The sequence below is a fragment of the Simochromis diagramma genome, unplaced genomic scaffold, assembly GCF_900408965.1.
Source record: "Simochromis diagramma unplaced genomic scaffold, fSimDia1.1 OVJJ01000501.1, whole genome shotgun sequence".
In the NCBI taxonomy this organism is placed as follows: Eukaryota; Metazoa; Chordata; class Actinopteri; order Cichliformes; family Cichlidae; genus Simochromis; species Simochromis diagramma.
The window spans coordinates 535,389-555,520 of record NW_024387320.1 but is presented as its reverse complement, the minus strand read 5'-3'; the positions used below and the strand labels follow the sequence as shown (position 1 = coordinate 555,520).

Here is a 20,132-nt window from a genome sequence, read left to right as displayed (position 1 = left end):
ATGACTAAATTATATGTAAGATGAGCATACAGAGACATTTCCCATAGTGACACATCTCAATCAGGTTATCAGGCAACTGCAGCTGACGGTAATCCAATGCTTTATGACCTTGATCCTATAGTGATAAAAGAGACATTGCACATGCTGTATCAGGGCAAAAGGTGCAACAACCATAGAATACTTATCATCCATTTGTTACTGTTGTCATTCACAAGGCAACACTAGTAAGGTTGTCAACAGGGTGGAAAGAATAACAATCCTGTGTCTCACTGTCAGCTGGGTTGAACAAAACTTTTAAGCTAAAAATATAAGATGAAGAAGCCGTTTCAGCAGAGGGATTTATTCTTCAAGACAATTTCATAACAATCTTATTGCATACGTAAGTGCCTGTGGGTGTAGGACAAGAGGTATAGATATTTTATTTTGTTTTACTTTCTCCAAAGCCTGAGGCGGTTCAAATTAAATTCCCAAAACGACAAAACTGTGATGTGTATCACAATGTGAGTACGGGGCTTATCAAAGTTCAGAAAAGTACAATTTAGAAGGTTTTTCAGGAGCCGGCTTAAGAGAAAACATAAATAATAAATAATTTGATAAACAAACTCAAAAAATACAAACTCAATTCAGAAAAGATAGATATATAGATATAGATATATATAGATAGATAGATATAGATATGTGTGTAAATGAGAATACAAAATTAGAAGAGCAAAGAAAATCTATACAGAAACTATGCAAACATGATCAGTGCTAGTCCAGTTTGTCCTCTTTTTACCATGCAATACTTAAAAAAATATCAAAAGGACATTTAGAGAAAACGGCTTACAAAAAGCAGCAATTACAGCTAGCAAGATAAAAATACTCTGTCCTGGATTATAGGTATTACGGTATTAAGATACTGCATTGGCTAAAGCCACAGAGTGCCGCGGTGTTGTATGAGAACATTTTATGTGACAAGAAAATCTCCAGTCAAAATTGTATTTTTTTTATTTGCTTTTTGAGCGTCTTAAAACAGCATGCTGTCCTCTTGTGCAGTCATTCATTTTGATAAATGTGGGACCTGACTCTGTTTGGCTTGCTGGTCATGCCACGATGGCCCAGATGCATCCATCTTTTAAGAGTAAAGGCAAAATATAAATATCAATAAAAAGACATTTAGACCACTTAATAATTTATCATTTTACTAAGCTTTAAATGATATACCGTGATCCAATTTTGTCATATTAGTCTTCATTTTTGAACGTAGATAAAGAGAGGAAATGAATACTGGCACAATAAGTTCTCCAAACCTTGTTTTTCACCACCTCTGAGATTTTTGCAGTCCGAAATGCCAAACAAATCCAAATCCCCTGATTATTTGCAGGTCTCAGCAATCCATTATTAACGGCTTGACTTTCTATGAAGTCAATTTTGTGACCATTATATCTCACTATGCTTTTAATATCCCACATATCCTTATTATGGTTTTCTGAGAAAATACACAAAACCAGCATATAAAGGATCCATGCAATGCCTTACATCTGCAATCCAGTTGGATAATTGTTTTAGGGATCTTGGCCAGACGCAAAAGCACAGCTTGTCCACAAGTATATGCTGTATACAAGTTAAAAGGTCACATTATGCTCCATTTTCCTGCAGTCTCAAATCGGCCTATATATGGCAAAGATCCAAACATGACCCACCCTCTGGCGTGGAGATGTACAAATTCCATTACATTTGTGGTTTAGCTTACAAAGATCACATACTTTATACTACCAGATGGGTATAAGATAGTTGCAATGATAGATATGTCATGAGTTTCTGCTGTTACAGACAGCTGAATGTTACAGTGGCTGCATCTGCTGTGGAATTTTTTTTTTTGTAGCTGCAAATGAAATTTACGAAACCATAAACGTGGTTTATTAAACGAAGAGAGGCACAGGAAGGGAAGTCAGTAAAAACCGCAGATATTGGAAAATGCATAGTATAATAAAAATGGGCGCATAATAACTGAGCTAAAATCATGTGGGGGGGGTTATATACTTTTTTGGATGTTATCATGCTGATAATCAAATTGCCCCAATAACTCTGTTTTACAGTTCGTCACTTTTTTAAGTTAAAATCAAAGGTCAGCCAGCCGCTATAATGCCAAAACAGTATTTTTTCCACAAACACTGATTTTATTTAATTCCTTCCATACATTGTCCATTTTCCCCCTCATCGACTAATGCTGGTGCCATAAAGGCTCTGCTACATTTCATATGTGTCAATTCATTAATGAGGCGCACTGGCCCCATTACACTGTATGCTGCTTGCATCTCTGGGGAACAGGGGTAGCAGGGGAAAGCAGGCTTGCCAATGATTGCTCTGTTTTCCATAGTGCATAGCTTCCCTTTAATCATCTCCCTTTTTCAAAGTTCGCCTGTCGTAGCCTTGGGCGAGTCACATGCACAAACTCAACGCCGCTTCATCAATATTCTGTCATTTTTTCCTCACCACGGGATCTTTGTGTGATACATTTTGCTCACTATGATAAACCATATTGCCTAACTGTGTAGTTACCATGGGACTGAGCAAATGGTTTGAGGCAAAAAGACTTAAAATGGGCCATGACAGTCCCGTTCAGTGACAGGATGTAAGTACAACATGAGCTACATCAATAAAGTCATTTATAAGGGAAATACATGATCTTCATGTGTGTGTGTGTGTGTGTGTGTGTGTGTGTGCTTTATGTGCAGAATCCAGTATACACAAACCTAGATAAGGTTGGGCTTTAACAATACCTGTGTATTGACTTATGACTAATGAAGTCTTCAAATGCCCCTATGATCACAACGGATACCAGCATCATTTTGTAAGACATCCTTTTTTCTGTTGCTATTCACAATTTAATATAATCCACTTTACAAAGTGATCAAATCTGATAAATATAGCCTTAAAAGTCTAAAGATGTTGGTTTGTAATTATGCATCTTACACTTTTATTTTTGGAGACAGGTTTTTTTTCCACAAGTTTTTCAAGGTACACAGAGATTCACTGTCACATTGAATTAAAGGCATGATGAATTGTTTCCTCTACAACACTTATGAAGTTTGTATAATGTTGAAAATAAAGTTATGCCTCCAGGGTGCTGCAGAAGCGAGCGCACAAATTCAGTTCAACTTTCAAAACTTAATTTTACAACATAGTAAGACAGCGTGATAGCAAATCTGGTTTGATGCACTTATGCGATTGCATCAATGCAATGTACAGTATTAAATTAAGGCAGACGTTTTAAAATCGGTGTTTCGGCCGCAGTAATAAGTGATAAATATTCATTAGCTTTGTTTATTGCCCCATATCTTCCCCACAATTTCTGTCAGGTATATAATTAAAATGGATCACACAGCATTTACACTATTGTGTGAATGCCAGGTTGCAAATCGAAACAAATGCAAAATAATAGCCAGATTTGTGTAACAATACAGTTTTACTTTACTTCGTGCATTCGCTCTAAGGAAGCAGCATAGTAACGGCGTGACAGCGCTGTCACCAGGAGACGCGCTGCTCTGGTTGAGGCTTTCTTGGGCTGTTCATGTCAAATCATGTTTTGGAATCCTGCTGTGGCAGATTTCAACCAGGACATAATCAGTTGTAATCAAGTTAAACGAGGAGGAAGTTAAAGAAAGTGCTGCAGCCTGCAGAATGATCCTTAAAAAATGGATTTATCATGAGCACGTGGCATGTAGCCCAGCAGTCTGTGGGGTGGGGTGATGATATGACATCACTCCAATGTCATATCAAGCCACATAGCTTGTAAGTGGTTGTGATGTTTTCTAACCATGATTTGCTTTTGGTGTACCATTTTCATTTGTGTTAGCACTGCAAGATTAACAGCGGAGTGATGTCTTTCTGATCTCATCTATTGTGAAGTCACAAAGGGGAAACATTGTTTGCTTTTGCCCTCTGTTGATGGATATTGATTGGATGAAAACAGCCCACATCTATATGCAGTCTGGTAGTTACCTGCTCCAAGCAACACTGCCAGTCACCTTTGAGGCAAATGTTTCCAGACAAGGACAAAGCAGACACAACGATGTGGAGACAACTGCTACTCGAAACATCATCGCAGAGGTCATTTGCTTGATGTGCTTTAGGCTAACCAATGTTATTTCTACTGAATCATTTTAATAATATGCTAAAAGTACTTTAAAGCCAGATGGCAAGCCTTGGTTGAAAGAATCTGCTGTTTATGAGTTGACTTGAACTGATGAGGAGGATTTTATGACATGTTGGACACCAGACTTAATAATCATGTCTAGGGACTTATACCCACAGGGATTCAGTCCCCTGTGACTTGACACCATGACGGCTGATTTGTCAACAGCCTTACCACAAGAGACTGCATTAGTTCCTCAGTGTGACTGGGTAAAAAATCTAACTTGATCACAGTTGTGATGAACATGCAAAGTTATTCTTACTGTGGCCTTCCTCCTTGTGAGAAACTATTTGGTCTGTCCTCAAATTGGTCACTGGTCAGGGAAAGAGACTTGTGGCATGGCCAAGGACTTGGTATGAGCAGAACCGACTCCCTGACCCCTGTAATTGAGATGCAGGAAGAATACTGCATTCGTATCAAATGAAAAACTATTTTAACGCAGACAGGAGGAGCAGTTGCCAGGGAAAATAAGTTGATCGAGGAGTTGTCTGCCCCTTGTGGTTTAGTGGGAAGACCTGCTGTCGAGTCTATGATTAGATTGAACGTGCACTAATTTAGTACAGACTTGCAGCAGATGGATGTGTGCCGTGTCAAACAGTGACGACAACCCCAGATATGTGCTTATGAAAAGGACTGGTTGTTAATTAAGCAAGATAGGTGCTTATTACAGAGAGAGAGAGGAAAGGAGATGTACCAGCTGACTGAAAAGCCAGGGGACACACTCTGCACAGGTCAGCTTGGGGAGCACTGCAAATGCAGTGTGTGTGCTGAGAGCAAAAGTTATGTAGTCTGGCCGCATATTTCTTTTTTACCGAAAGGCACATAGCACGTACAGACATCATTCTACGGCCAGATAAGAGCTTAGGGCCCTGACATTGTGCCGTCACCAGGAGTGTGACTGCAACTTCAAAGCCAGCGACACATCAGCTTTTGATCTGAGAATAGGCAAGGGCGTCTGAAAACCACTGGTCAAAGTATAGTTCACTCACATTTCTGTTCTGAGCTGAAAGATGGCACACAGCTGCCACACTGTTAGAGAGCCACGAGAACTTATGATCTGCCTGCCTGCACACTCAGCTGTGTGCACAGAAAAACAGCATGGGTGATAAATATTGTAAGAAACACTTTAAGTGTGTGCAAACACAAAGACTTTAAGCCCGTTAACACTGGAATCTCATATGCTCATATGGCTGATTTTTGGAAATAATTACTCTTTGTAAACATTTCCTCATGTTTGTCCACAGTGAGCTTGCCAACAGCTTTTTACAGCGAGTAAACACTGTATCGCATATCCGGGCTGTTTGGGCAGATTTCATTTGAGGTGAAAAAGGCAAGTTTAAAGGTGAGGTTATGTTTGGATCATAGCACGCTAAGCTGTGTGAGCTGTAATACATTACAGGCTACTTTCCATTGCTGTTGCTGAATTTATTTTCTGTGGTTTGGTGCTGTTAAAAAAAAATCTCTGCTTATCTTTTCTTGTGGAAATAAGAGCTATAAAGAGACAAAAAAGAACTGGACAATTAAATAAATGCATGATTAACTGCATTGCACACACACACACACACACACACACACACACACACACACACACACACACACAGTGCTCGTTAAAATTCAAAATAATTAAAATGAAAGCTTGGATAAAATGATTCAATACAGAAAGGATAGAGAAGACTGAGCTTATTCTGTATATCAAAGTCGGAAGACACCAGAGGCTTTACCCACAAATCTCCTTTGAATGGGAGCTCTGTTGTAAGGTCACGGGTCAGCTAGGCATGAAAGTTTCACTTACATTTAGAACTAAAGCAAGACAGAAAAAGACCAAAAAGAGTGGGGACCTTGCAGAGTCACAGCGAGTAGGCAGAGAGAGAGAACAACGCAGTGAAGAAATATATGGTTCATCACAGGAAACAGGGCAATGGGGTAAAAGAAGAAAAAAATATGTCTGAGGAGGGAAGTGGAGAGTTGACAGTGGTGCTGCAGTGGTGCTGCATACATGATTAAGCTTCAAGGTAAATATAATTATTTATTTTTTTTGTTTAAGCTAAGGAGAAGATGTTTAAAAGATAAACCTGGTGATGCTCTTTACTTTATTATTGTCATCAAATTCATAAAAAGATCATAACCTACAAAAAGGTTATGAATATTGATCTTGAAGCCAAATCCTGATTTAGCTTATTCACTTGTGCAACGTAGCTCCATTGTATTTTTCGTTTGTTTGTTTCTATTTTAATTAAGACATATTACCTCCCCATACAATTGCACTGGGCAACATGTATCTTAAGAGCAATAAACAGGGCCCATTTGTTGTGGCTGTATATATACTGCATCCTGCGGGCGCAAGTACCCGTTCGTGCACCAAACGTGGATTAATCAGCCACTTTAAATTGTGCTCAGCAAATAAACTCCTGCTTGGGAAACATTTGTAACTTCCCGGTGCCCAGTTGCTGTAAGAAATTCATAAGCCTCTTTTAAAAGTTAAACTACATGCATTTACGTCTCCTGAGTAACCAGCAGGGGAGAGGATAAATGCCACATGCACAGCTGGGAAGTTGGGAAGTACTCAGAGAGTGAGGGACCAAGTAGCACCTGTTTGGTTTTGCACCGTTCATGGAATTCATCAACAAGAAACAATATGCATTAAATGTATTATGCATTTATTATGCACAACGTATTTATATATTCCAAATATATAAGCTGTCATGTCAGCTGTTACCGGTATATAATAATAAGCTTTACTACATTAATAATAACACTGCTGTATAGTTCACATTTATGTATTTTTTTGCCAAAGTTAAAGGATTTATCTTAATTCAATATTGGAATTAATAAACTGTTACAGTTGTTAAAGAAACATTTAAAGACATGCATTTGCACACTGTATCACTGGTAGATCAGTGAATAAAGATACAGCACTGTTCCTGTAAGTAATATATAATATAGATGATATGATGCATAAAACAGGACAAGAGCAAGGCTACATACATCCCTGCAGGATTGGCCTCAAAGACCTTTATAGTGCCTATAAAGAATAGGAAATATATGCCTATATATCTATATATACCACTTCTTATTTCAGTGCAGACAGTATATACACTGTATATTTAAAATTATAGAATACATAGCAAATATATATCATTGCAGGAGAAGATGGTTTAATGGGTTTTCAAATAGCTCATTTAGCTCTGTTTATTTAAATAATTATTTAAAATATTTTTAATGAAAATCAAGAGCTACGTTTCTGCGCTGATCTGTCATATTTAAACCATTTAGAAATTATTCAGAAGACATCATTCAGTGGAAAACATCTGTACAGTTAGCAGCGTTTGAAGATAAGTCTTTTTAGCAGCACTTCTAATATCTTAAGGTCCTTGTGTTGTCGGTGTTTTATATGGTCCTTAAATTTAGAAGTTATTGAAGTCCTGGGACTGAATAATAATCTAAAAATGAATACAGCTTGCACTCCTATTGAGTAAATGCTTCTATCAACTCCCTCATCAGCCCTTATTATAGATTGTAGATATCTCACACTAATGCCACCTTTAGTGTCATTAGGAATTGGAGCAGCTATCACATAGCATGATAATAGTCATTTGTTAGGATGTCACTGAAAACAAATGCTATGTAATATCCTGATGTGAGGCGCCGGGGAGGTGCTGTGTCTGTGATCTTCATTGTGATTTTAATGAGAATGTCAGTGCTGTCAGTAATAGGTAGCAGATTATAAAAAGAATCACATATCTCCGCTCTGCTTCCTCACATACCATGGGGACATGCGTTTCTTCTACACCGTCTTTTGTGTGTATGTGTCTGCGTGTGTGCGTTTTTTGTGTGTGTGTAATTTTGTCTTCCATTAGGCTTTCTGCTGACATCTGTTTGGATGTCATGTCTTCCATCTATGTTTGGCCACATGGAGCTGAACTTTGATGTTAAAGAAGCTTCATTAGCAAACATAATTAGTTTCAATTTGCAAGGTTATTTTGTCACTTTCATTTCCTCCCTGGATTTTTCGTCTACTCACTTTCATCTCACCAGAGCTCAAAGACATACTGCCATCTAGTGGCCTTTGCAGTTGGTTGCATTTGAGGGTTATTTGTTGGAGTGGTAGTATTTGTTCATAGGCAACGTCCAGTTAGACGAGAGGCAGACTTTTCTCAGAGGTTTGTTTATAATTGTGTTAAGTTTGCAAAACCTTTCTCTTTTGCAAACTTAACACAGACTTTTTAGGGGTTTTTTTCAGTTCATGAAGCTTTCAGATTTTTAAAATTCTGTTTCAAATAGGATAATAAATTAGCTGCTGCTTAAAATACCTTTTCACTTGCATCCACGTGAAATAATGGCCACACAATACTTGATAGGGGTATTAATCAAATGTTTTCATATGTCTCATTCCTAGTTCAGTTCCCACTTTCACAGGTTCTGTTTTTTGCCAGCAGATCCTGAGGAAAACTGTGAATCTCACTTGTTAGACTTAACTTAATGTATGAGGTTTAGTCAAACATTGCCAGTCAATCTCTTGTATTGAGTGTAGCCTCGACCCTCTGGGCAGTATCAGAGCTGCTCACTGCTTTGGCATCAGTGTGACAGGATTAACACATCAAAAGCAGTGTCAAGGCCTACAGCAGCGTCACACAGTCAGTACAGCACCTTTCATGTTCTGCTCAGGTTCTCTACAATTTCACGTAAGCCAACAGCAAGTCAGACGGAAAAAGATAATGGGGCCAACCTGCTGCTATCAGGCTTTCCCTCAGCTTCAGTGAAATATGTCAAATTCTGTGTGTTTGATGAAAGATTGGAGTTCAACAGGCTCAAGTCAGGAAACGATATCTGACTTTGTCACATGGCTGGGATGCAAAGGAGCATTTATGTCTGGCATTCAGTTTGAAATGATTGCTGCAAGCCTGCATAGTCTTACTTTCCATGATGCAAACATTTGATAGTCAACAGAGAAGGAAAAATTAAACCCAAATCGTTTGGTACGAGTTCAAGTGCGAAGATGTCTTCCTGAGGTTTATAATCAGCTTGTTAAGGTGTGTTAGTGAGCAAAAGTGAAATGCTTCTCTACCTTTTTCACACGAGATGCATCCAGAGTAACAGTAAGCTTTATTCATTTCACTCAAATGCAAGTTTTCAACCTGCCATTTCTCATCCACTGTGTGTCAGAAATGTCTTAGTTTAATTTAGTGTTTGTATTTTCTCTCAAATGATTTTACAGCCACATACTGTTGTTAGTAACACTGTGGGATTTGGTTTTTTAATGACTAATCATGACTGTCAGTAATAGTAATGTTATAGGAGCTTTACCTTACAATATAAACCACCTTGAGGCAATTGTTGTTATGATTTGATGCTATAGAAATAAGAAATATGAGCATTTGAGAGGACTGTCATGTACTTTTTAGAAAAACAGCACATTGTCTTTTTCATATGTCATACATATATTAGGAGACATAATGCCTTATTGACTTCAATTTGTGTAATTACTTCAATCAGTTTGACTTTGTAGACATTTTCTCTTTAGCTGCTATTTTTTTTATTACATTAACTCTGCAGAGGTTTTAGATACAAAAAGACTGTTTTGAAACATAATGAATAGCTTATAGCTGTTAATAAACGCCATATTAATGTGCAATAAAAATGTAATTCAGTAAATATTTATGACCATCTATTCTTGTAGGTACTGCTGGACTCGTATTTTGTTTAATATTTGGGGCTGTGATGTGAGGAACTGAAGTGAAACTGATTTTTCTGTATTAATGTTACATTGTAAGCATATAAAAACATCAATAACATCCCTGAAACTGTATTTATGATATGTATCATCCTTGATTGGAAATCAGACTTCATGTACTTATACAGGAGGCTTTTTTCCTATCTCACAATGACCCCTGTCCTTGTGTAGGTGGTTGACATAAAAGAGAAACTAAAAGACTTCAAGAAATTTTGGTCCAACCTGCCTGAGGCGATGTGTGTAGAAGACAGAGTGACCGCTGGAAATGCCAGCGAAGAGGAGTGCTGGAACGGACACACCAAGGGCAGGTAAGGGCAACAGAGCCTGAAGCTAATGCCAGCTAACACAAAAGGGTAGAAGTCCAAAGTCTGTTCAACCTGCTTCATATTAAGAAGTCTAAGCCTAGAATTAAGAATCAGATTATGTGCTTTCACCTGCTCTGCAAGAGCTTAGCATGCGTTTTGATTTGAACTAAAAGTAAGCTGTTATCTTAAACATTATAAAAAAAACTTTTCTATGTGGTTTCAATTCATCTCGTGTAAAATATCATTTGCTTCCATGCGTTTTGAATTTGGTGGCATATTTGTGAAATTGTGTTTTTCTTCTTCTTCTTCTTCTTTTGTTTTTAAATGTTCAACCAGCATCTAGATCCATCTGTTATTTTGGTTTCATTTTAAAAAGCTAACATTTGCATTAGGGCTCCAGATTCCCTAGTCATTACTGATCTAACTGAGAAATCGATTTTTTTGCTTTTAATCATTATATCAACTATATGATTTTGAATATTTTAAACTTCTTTAATTGTTTTAATTGATATTCAATGCTATTTTCAGTGGTAGAAAAAACAACATCAATTAAAGAAGTGAAATTTTGCCTCTTTCACCTCAGCAAAATTTCAGACGTGTGTATTTTCCAGAGTGATCTGGACTTATGGAGAACAATTGCTGCTGTGTCAGATGATCTGTGGAATTCCATCACATGACGACCTGCCGCTTATTTATCGAGCAGGAGTGCATTCAGCTGACACGTTTTCCCGAGAGAAATATGTCAAAAGAATGTCAGAACATTACCCTACACGACTGGGTCAAATGTTCATTTTGCCAACATTGTTGTTACCTCAAAGAGCAATTCCCAAGTGCTGTACTGGACCCATGACTCAAAACATTTATGGAATTCGACCATGTTTAGCCTGTCTCTGTTTTTGTTGAGTGAATGCTTCTGATGAGATTTCAGAGAAAGCAGTCTATAACAACTAAACAAAGTAAAGGTTTTCTTTGTTTAGCAACAAAACAGTATCAGTGAAAGCTGTTTTTTTTTTCTTTTCTTTTTCCATCAAGGTACTTTCCTGAGGTCCAAAAGGATGGCCTTACCAACCAGGTGAATAACCCTGAAGTGGGTGTTGACATCACACGCCCAGACACACTCATCCGTCAGCAGATCATGGCTCTGAGGGTGATGACTAACAAGCTGAAAAATGCCTACAATGGCAATGATATCTACTTTCAAGACTCAAGTAAGCGATTTGCCACTTCTGTCATACACACAAATAGAACAACTCACTACTAATAAGCTGTCTGCCTAACCCTAAGGCAAAGGTGATCAGCGTCAGTAAAACTGCAAGCAGAACTAAAGGTGCAAATAACAAAAATTGTATAATAATAATAATAATAATAATGATAATAAACAAAAACAACAACAAAAAAAACTTATCTTCTGCCAGGTTTATGAAATTTTGAGACGTCACACTGAGTGTGCAAAATCACGTTCTGTTTAACTGTACAAATGACACAACTGTCAAAGGAGCTTACAAAGAAAAGCGTCTGGACTTCTTTAAGTTACTTGAAGACGTTTCACCTCTCATCCGAGAAGCTTCTTCAGTTCTAAGGTCAAATGGTGGGGAGTCCCAGATTTAAACCTAGTGGTTTAAACCTGATGATCCTCTAACCGCCTGAGCCAAGGTGTGAAAATGGGTGTGGGTCCCAATCAGCCAGGGATTCGGGTGAGCTCATTGTGAAACCTGGCCCCACCTTATCATGCGAATTCCTGAGGTCAGATGACCCAGGATGTGAGGGGGTCCTTTTGTCCCTCTGTGGGGGGATACTCCCACTAGGTTTAAATCTGGGACTCCCCACCATTTGACCTCAGAACTGAAGAAGCTTCTCGGATGAGAGGCAAAACGTCTTCAAGTAACTTAAAGAAGTCCAGATGCTTTTCTTTGCAAGCTCCTTTGACTACAATGACCTGGATGACTGAGAACCTTCACAGACAAATGACACAATTACACTAATAAACAAAAAATAAAGAATCACAAGTAAATACTCACTGCTAAGTTCATTTTAGCCACTTGGGGGCAGTAGAAATAGGGAGACACATTTTTTAAACATCTTTGCAGATTTTTACTTAATGTCTACTTGATGAATAAAAGTTTAGCATTGAGTCTAATTTAAGAATTGTTTTAAGTCTCCCATAAGTTGATGAGAAATATATTTGAAGCTGAATGCTTGACTGTGTTAACCAGGCAGTGTCTGTTTATTATTTACTGTTTAGCATGCGTGTAGTGTGTATATATTAGCATATCTGAACAACACCGAGTTTATGATACAATGTGCTGACCGTAAAATTAAGACAATTTAAGAGACTAAAGGAAAACAGAGAATGACACATTTCCCACCAGGTGGGTGATAATCATGTGATATTTAAACCCTTTAATTTATACATGAGAAAGTTCCACAGTGTCTGCTGGAGATTTTGAGCAATGTTACACTGCTATTGCAGTGCTGTGCTCATTCTGGCTTGTGTTACGGTATTGCAGGCGATGAAGGCAGTGGCTCAGGCAGTGGCAGCGGCTGCACAGAGGTCTGCCCCACATACATGGACGGTACGGCTGCGACTGAAATCCCCGTGGTGAGAGCCGACCGGAGCGGGCCTGTGGATAACTCTGCCCCGCTCTGTGCACCGTCTGTAGCACTGCCAACCATGCTGGCCCTTTCAGCCTTGGCACTTCAGCGACAGTGGAGATAATGCTAGAGGAACAGGCTAAACATGGACAGCAGGGGTTTGTTTTTTTTCCTTTTTTTCCCTTTTTTTTTGCAGTTTTTTGTATTCAGGCAGATTGGAGCAGACAGCATTCAGACTGCCAGCTTAAAGGCAAGAAGAGTCTGCTCTGAAAAAGAGAGCAGTCAAGCATCATGAGTTCCCACTTTCCCAAAGATTGTGCAGTGCCATCCTTAGACTTGATATGTTTTGGCATCACTTCACCATCTAACAGCGATGCCACCCCTACTAACTCTGCTTCTGAGATTTTAGTAAAGGTATTATTGTAGGTCTTAATGTGGAAAAATATAACACGCACTTTGATTGTTTAGATTTTTTTTTTTTATTGCAAAAAAAATATTGTGTGTTGGAAAAAATGTTGAGAATGTGGTCATTTTATACACGTATTATTTTTTTAAAGCAAAGGATCCTTTGATTTGATCTGAATGGAACATGTGGTTTTAACTGACACCTTATTCCATTGTCATGAACTTATGTGCCAACTATTCATTTCTGATGAGAAGCGTAATGCTGTCATGTTTATTTTTAGATCAAATGCAGCTTCTAAATTGTGTTTCACAATCATTTTAACTGTGTCATATGGAAAGATTGTAGTTAAACTATGTCATGGGTTGGTTATGCATCTGCGCAGCTTTTAGCTATTCTCTTAAAAACCTTTCAGCAGCTGCATTGTGCTTAAAGTCACCGTTAGGGTTAAGATTGACATTTTATATACTAATTTGCCTTGCAGCAAATTCATTATGTGAAAAAATATTCTCATATCAAACTGGATCCTTAGGCTTCAAGAGTAGATAGCCTGGACAGATTTATTATGGAGCAGTTACTCACATTTAGAGAAGGTGCCGCTAATATATGGGTTATGCTGTCAAGGTAGATGCTGCCTCTGCAGCGTTGTGGTGTGCATGTCCTGGTATAAAATATATTTATACCATATCAAATATTGTGATTGATAATATAATTAGTAAGTTAGGGGTTGCACAATGGGTCTCATGCAACCACTAAAATGCAAACTTGTCAGTAAAACTAATCAAATACAAAGAGGTGTTTAAGTGCTGCATACAAGTGTTCTTCTCACAGCACAGAGGAGGTCATGTGAAGTCACTGAAAAGCAGGATTATCTTCTTTAACTGTGTAAATGGACGTTTACCATTTTGCACTCGAAGACGATTACTATCAGTTCTTGGGCTGCTGTAACCTCGATGTTAATTTACAGTAACTAGGGCTTTTAGCATTTTCAAAAAATACTCTAGAAATATTTACAGGATTTTGAGATGATTCATTAATACTGTAAATGTTGTTTTCCCTCTTATTTTTAAGGTTCAGTAACCAAAGCATATTCTGTGTGTAAATGAACACTGTAGGACCAAAACTAAAATACTTTGTGACAGTATTAACAAGTTGAAATTACAAATTTAAAAAAAGAAAGAAAATTATATATACATAGATAGATAGATATATAGATCTATATCTATATACATCTATATATAATAGTTGCAAAAGGTTATGGAAATATTAGGAGAAGAAGCAGCAACAGCACATAGTGGTTACTGGAAATGTAAAGAAAGGGTCTCTAAATTTATCTGGAAAGCTTGAATGGTTGCGTCTGCAGCACAGACAGGCTTGAAGCCGGCCACAGTCACCTGTGAAATGAGAATCTGTGGAGACTGGACAGAGCTGAATGCTTCAGTGAAGTTCCTCACTAGAGCGTACTTACGGAGAATGTGAGAGGCCTGGCCGTGCTGAGGGGGGCGGACAAAACCAGCCTGTATGTACGTCCACTGTTCTCTGAGAGCCCGACAGGTTCATAACCAACAGGCCTGCTAAGCTTACATTTCCAAGGAATTAGCCTGTATTAAGTCCTTTGCGGCATATCACTGAATATTTGTTGAGCTTTTTCTTTATTTCATACGAGTCACTTTTTTTAACCCACATTTATTTCAAGAATATAGAGGAAATATGTCAAAGTTTCATTTAAAAGGACCCATTATTCTACATTTTGATCTCATAAGATGCCCTTTTTATTGTTTTGTATCACTGAACCTTTAATATTTTTGCAATAAAATATTGAAAATGGATGTATGGTCAGACAAATTATGACTCACAAAAATGCTCAGTTTGGGTTTTTTGTTATCTCTTTGTTTGTTTTTCAGAATTAATGCATTGCTGTTTGATTTCAAAACTAATGAGAAAAGGTTTCTATGGGGTTTTAAAATAATTTCAAACTGAGGTTTGAAGAACTAGTTGAGCAAATATGCCTTACTGTTTTTGGTGCAATTAAGATGATTGCATTTTTGTTTTATTGCTGTTCTTGAGAATAAATTCTTATTTAAAAAAAACCCAAAAACAATTTGTAATCATATATGTTTTATATATATTGATGATTGAGATGGTAAATCAGGTTAAAACTGGTTAAAGTAGAAATGCATTTAATTGAAGACTGATTTAAGAGTGCAAGGTACTTGGTAGAACAATCGTGTGATTCATTTGCTAACATGAAATTAGATGCAACAGCTAAAACACAACATGCTATTCAAAGACAAGATTATTATTCTGCTCTTCTTCACAGTCGTGACAGCAGACAGGGTGCTCCATTACTATGAGGTATGTTTGAGCACTCAAGCGCATTTCAGAACAACAGGTGAAATCTAGGCTTCTTCTGTGTACTTTCTATTTGTGAAATCTGCTTTTATCAGAGGTTCAAAGCCTCTGTTTCTCCGCTGACGCAGGTAGAGCACAAAGATAAGGAGAAGTACCAGGAGACCGATGAAGATTCCTCCCAGAGTGGAGCCCAGCACAAAAACAGCCGGTCCTCCATCTGCATCTGTATAGATGAAACAGGAGATGGATTGCTGAAACCTTTGCAGTTGCAGGTTCATTGAATATGAATGAAATCTGTAAATAAGAAGATATTTATTCCAACATAACAAAAAGAGGGTTTTTTTACGTTGATGAGCCAGCGCCATGGATTTGAAAGTGGTCGGCAGTGAGTTGATATTTGTTTTGAAACATGCAATGTTGCCCTGTTTTATTAGTGTTCACTGAAAGGTCACACGTGTCTGTGGCGTATATATAATTGAGAAATTTTGCCAAAAAACGATCCATTAAAACCATAATCTGTCATTTTCAGACTTTGGTCTTGAACCGATCATGTTGGCAGTCTAATTTAGAAAATTCTGTTTATTTGTTTTTCTTTAATAATTGTATGGGTTAGGCATGTCTACTCTTCATGCAAACCCAGGCTAACTCTTTGCTTCATGCACACTGTACACACTTGAGTGAAATCAATCTTTACTCTCACCATTAAGAAATGACATCAATTTTCCAAAAATGTCCACCTATCCCACCGATCAAAGTTTTTCTTTCACTATTTGCTCACCATCCAGGGAAATGGCATAAGAATATCCCAGCTGCTCAGATGGAACATACACTTCCTCATTAGTAATGGAAGGGAAGAAGGGAACCATGTTGTAGTCTCTGTTGTGTCCAATCGGGGCCATCTCATCTGGGAAAGTGGCGTTGGATGGAACAAACCTTCTCATCCATTCATCAAAAATAGCATCAGTGAAAGCATGGAGCACCTGCGAGGTACAAATGACAAATTTCATTTTTATTAAAAATTAAAACAAAGTGTGTCAGAGATTTTTTTTTATCAGAGGAAACCATTGAATTAGGTTTTCACCAGAAAGATGGGGTCATTGGCTGCAGAGTGAGCCAACGAGCTGGTTCCATTGAGCATTGAGTGGACAAGATTGTGAAGGTTGTCAACGGTTTCGTCCAGTTCTCCATCAGGTTTGTCGTACCCTTCGAGAGCATTTCTGTGAGGTACAAACAACAGCATTAATTCATTTGTTCTGTGAAAGAGGTGGCATAAATGTAACATCATTAACAATGGTGAACACTCCACTTTTACCTAAAGCTAAAGGAGGAGTTGGTGAAATAGGGAGGGCTGTCAAAGTCCCGAATTCCAAGACAGCTTCTGACGTCAGTCATTGTAGGCAGAGTCCTGTTGCCTTGCCGGATCATCCCTCTCTGTATGAAACCTTCACTGGTTCCATTACAAAGGGTCACGAGACGATTGTAGTCGTCGAGACTGGAAATAAATTAGACGCACGTAAAGAATTTAAATGTTTCACCAACATGTACCATGAACATTCGTTAATTGGTTACACATTTTTAATACAATTACTGACAATTGTTTCCCTCCAATCAGTATTTTCTTCTGACCTGTTACACACCACCCCCCATCTGGAGAACCTGGACTGGTTACTGATGAGGAAGGGGTTGTCTGGGTTTCTGCCTCCCAGCAGAGTGTCAGTACACACATCACACTCACTCTGCCCTGTGGCAAAGTTCCAATATGGGATTGCAAAATTCTCATTGCCAGTAAGTCTCTGCAGAAGAAAAGGAAACACTCGTGTTTCTATGAAAAAGTATTGCTATATCAGCAACATGGCTCTATAGGGATGTTTTATAAGGCCAACTCTCTCTCGTTTATATTTTATATATATAATTTTTGGGTATACCATTTTTTTATTGTCTTTTTTTTAATGCATGAGAAGTTGTCTTTGGGAAATATTGTAAGAATGATTTGTCTGTCAATTTTTCACCAAAATGTTAGTCATCAGTAAGCTTATTGAATATAACATGCATTAATCTGAGCTTTAAACAGATGTCCCTTTGACAGGTCATTTATGTTTCCTCAGTGAATTTAAACAAGAATTGTGCACGCAATTTAAAAATCTGATGAGCCCAAATTTTAAAAAAAAAATGCAAATTGTTGTGCAAAGGATACACTCCTCTACTCTCCACCACAAAAAATATAATATTTTAAGAGATGTTTAAAAAATACAAAAATAATACAAAATTCCAAATACCTGGAGTTCTCTTTCCAAACTCAGGAGGTGATACCTGTGCCAAGTAATGAATGCTGGCCCTTTGTGTGAGAAATCGATGGCTTTGAAGGGACGACCTGGACCTGGAGGAAAATGAATTGTTTCATTAGCTCCTCTTTAGTCTCACAACAGTTCTGAGCTTAATAAACACTATATCTAATGCCTAAAAATATGAATTTTATAACAAACATATGAGAACGTAAAACAAAAAGTTAAGTAAAAGCATTCCTCTTATCAGTTTATATGTTACAGAATTTTTGTAGTTACAGTAAAAAAGGTCTATATTTGGAATTTGTCAGGCTTCATAAAATTTCATTAAAAAAAGGGGGAAATCTGCTTTGTAGGTATAGTATTTGTCTTATTTGATCAATTCTAACACATATTTTTATTATTGTTATATTCCTGAAAAAAAAAAACCACACATTTAATGGTTGTAGTGGTTTTGTGTAAATATGACCATGATGGTTTACCAAGCAGAGTGTCTCTAACAGAGTAGTAATGCTGCCAGACAAAGAAGTCATAAACGGAGATGTTGGCAATCTGTGGCTCGGTTCCATTTGGTCCGAGGAGTCCGAGCCAGTGCTGAGTGGCGATGACGTAGTCTGGGTGGATGCTGCTCTTGGCCAGTTCCAGAGCGTCCAGGAACTCTTGGAGCTCTTCAGGGGTCAAGGAGTGGATATTCTTCCGCACAACGGGAGCTTTCCTCTGGTCACAGTTTGGTCCGATCCAGCCAAACTTGCACTGGCCGCAATCATAACCTGCAAAGTTACCTGCAACATAAAGAGCAAATTAATTGTCAAATTGTGCACAAACATGTAGTCACAAAACACTGTACAACAAAATAATAAAACCTAAAAATGCAGTTTAAATGCAAAAGATAAAAACAGTTACTACTGCTAAGAATCTCAACAGAAGGCCTCATTAAATAAAAAGCAGACAACAGACAAGGTCTAACACAACCCTTTACCTAGTTAAATCTAAGTCTACTTTAACCATTTACAGATTTAACTTTTCTTATTTATCTAAATAAGCTGGTCAGCACCCACCAGTACATCTGCAAGTCTGATTGAAGAATTTGGTCGGCCACCTCTCTCTGTCATCAACATTCCTTAGTCTGTACGGTCCTCCCCAGGGTTTGGTGTCGGCTCGAACAGCAGTGCAGCTTCCTCTTCCCGACAGTGAGCCACACACATTGGCAGGGTCTGAGCCCACAGCAGGGCAGCACTGCTTGGACAAAATCCCCTCCACTGTGCAGCACACTCGAGGAAACTGAGCCTCTGACAGGTCAGGGCCAAAGAGTAAACAAAGAAGACCAAGACCCAGAGCAATCATGATATATCACCTGTTTCTTTCAGTCAGCAGTGACAAATCAGTTTGTAGATCAAATCTCAGCTGTAATACGCTCAATTAGTTACCCCAGAAGAGTGTGGAATCTCACTCTGCTACGGTTCCTTGCTGTGTATCTTTGAATTAGATTCAGTGATAGGTTTAATATCTACAGAAACAACTCCCGCAGCTAAATCATGTTGTGTTCCAGTTGCCTCCATGCACATTAAGAAAGCCTCTGATTTCTGTTCTTGCTTTTGTAGAGGAGGATTAAGCCACTGGTCTTGTGATGATCACCTGACAGCAGAGCTGTGAGCCACACTAAGATCCGGATGAATTAACCAAGCAACTGCCTGAAGGAACTATTAAGGATATGTATAGAGACTTTATGCCAAAGGACTCCATTGTGATTTTTATTTGTTAGCTGTGGTTGAGTCATATTCAGCTATCCAAATAGAACAAAAATAGTTTTCAAATCAGTTCCTCGACTGCATGCCTAGTAAATCTAAATAAGAGACTAATCACTTTAATCCTGCCAGACGTTTTCTGAAAGTTTTGGAGCTTGTTAGAACAGGTTGGTTTTGAGCTTTTTGCCCTCCACATTTTCACCGCAGGTCTCAGCTGACGTATTTTGTTATCCATGTGATCTGCGGGAAGAACAGCAGTAGAAGTATTACGACGTTGTTTCAAAGAACTCTTTTATCTTTCACACACTATACAGTGTCACTGTCTGTGTGATTCCTAACAAATAAAGAGCATAATGGCACATGACAGTATGAAATTACTGGAAAAGGTTTGATATCCATCCATTCACTTCCACTTATCCTTTTGCAGGGTTGATAATTTGTGCATATTTGATATCAGTCACATAACCAGTGGCAGAAGAACTATGATATTTTAAATACACACGGCAGAAAACCCTACAATCAAAATGCATCGACATTAATTGCTG

General features: G+C 38.1%; 2 protein-coding genes across 3 annotated transcripts in view; one reads left to right on the top strand and one right to left on the bottom strand.

The window, feature by feature from the left end:
• gpc6b (glypican 6b) overlaps window positions 1-15,037 on the top strand; it is an 85,934-nt gene extending 70,897 nt beyond the window's left edge. For both annotated transcript variants that reach the window (XM_040005632.1, XM_040005633.1), the window contains 3 exons: window positions 10,080-10,216; window positions 11,246-11,421; window positions 12,721-15,037. In XM_040005632.1, coding sequence (XP_039861566.1) covers window positions 10,080-10,216; window positions 11,246-11,421; window positions 12,721-12,929 — 522 coding nt within the window. In that variant the 3' untranslated portion in view covers window positions 12,930-15,037. The remainder of the gene's footprint in view (window positions 1-10,079; window positions 10,217-11,245; window positions 11,422-12,720) is intronic.
• Window positions 15,038-15,371: 334 nt separating this feature from the next.
• dct (dopachrome tautomerase) lies at window positions 15,372-19,899 on the bottom strand. Its single transcript, XM_040005634.1, has 8 exons — window positions 18,901-19,899; window positions 18,325-18,624; window positions 17,837-17,937; window positions 17,187-17,353; window positions 16,873-17,052; window positions 16,642-16,777; window positions 16,339-16,540; window positions 15,372-15,783 (listed from the first exon to the last, which is right to left on the bottom strand). The coding sequence occupies exons 1-8, from the start codon at window positions 19,184-19,186 to the stop codon at window positions 15,608-15,610; spliced, it is 1,548 nt and encodes a 515-aa protein (XP_039861568.1). The 5' UTR covers window positions 19,187-19,899; the 3' UTR covers window positions 15,372-15,607.
• Between the last annotated feature and the right edge of the window lie 233 nt (window positions 19,900-20,132).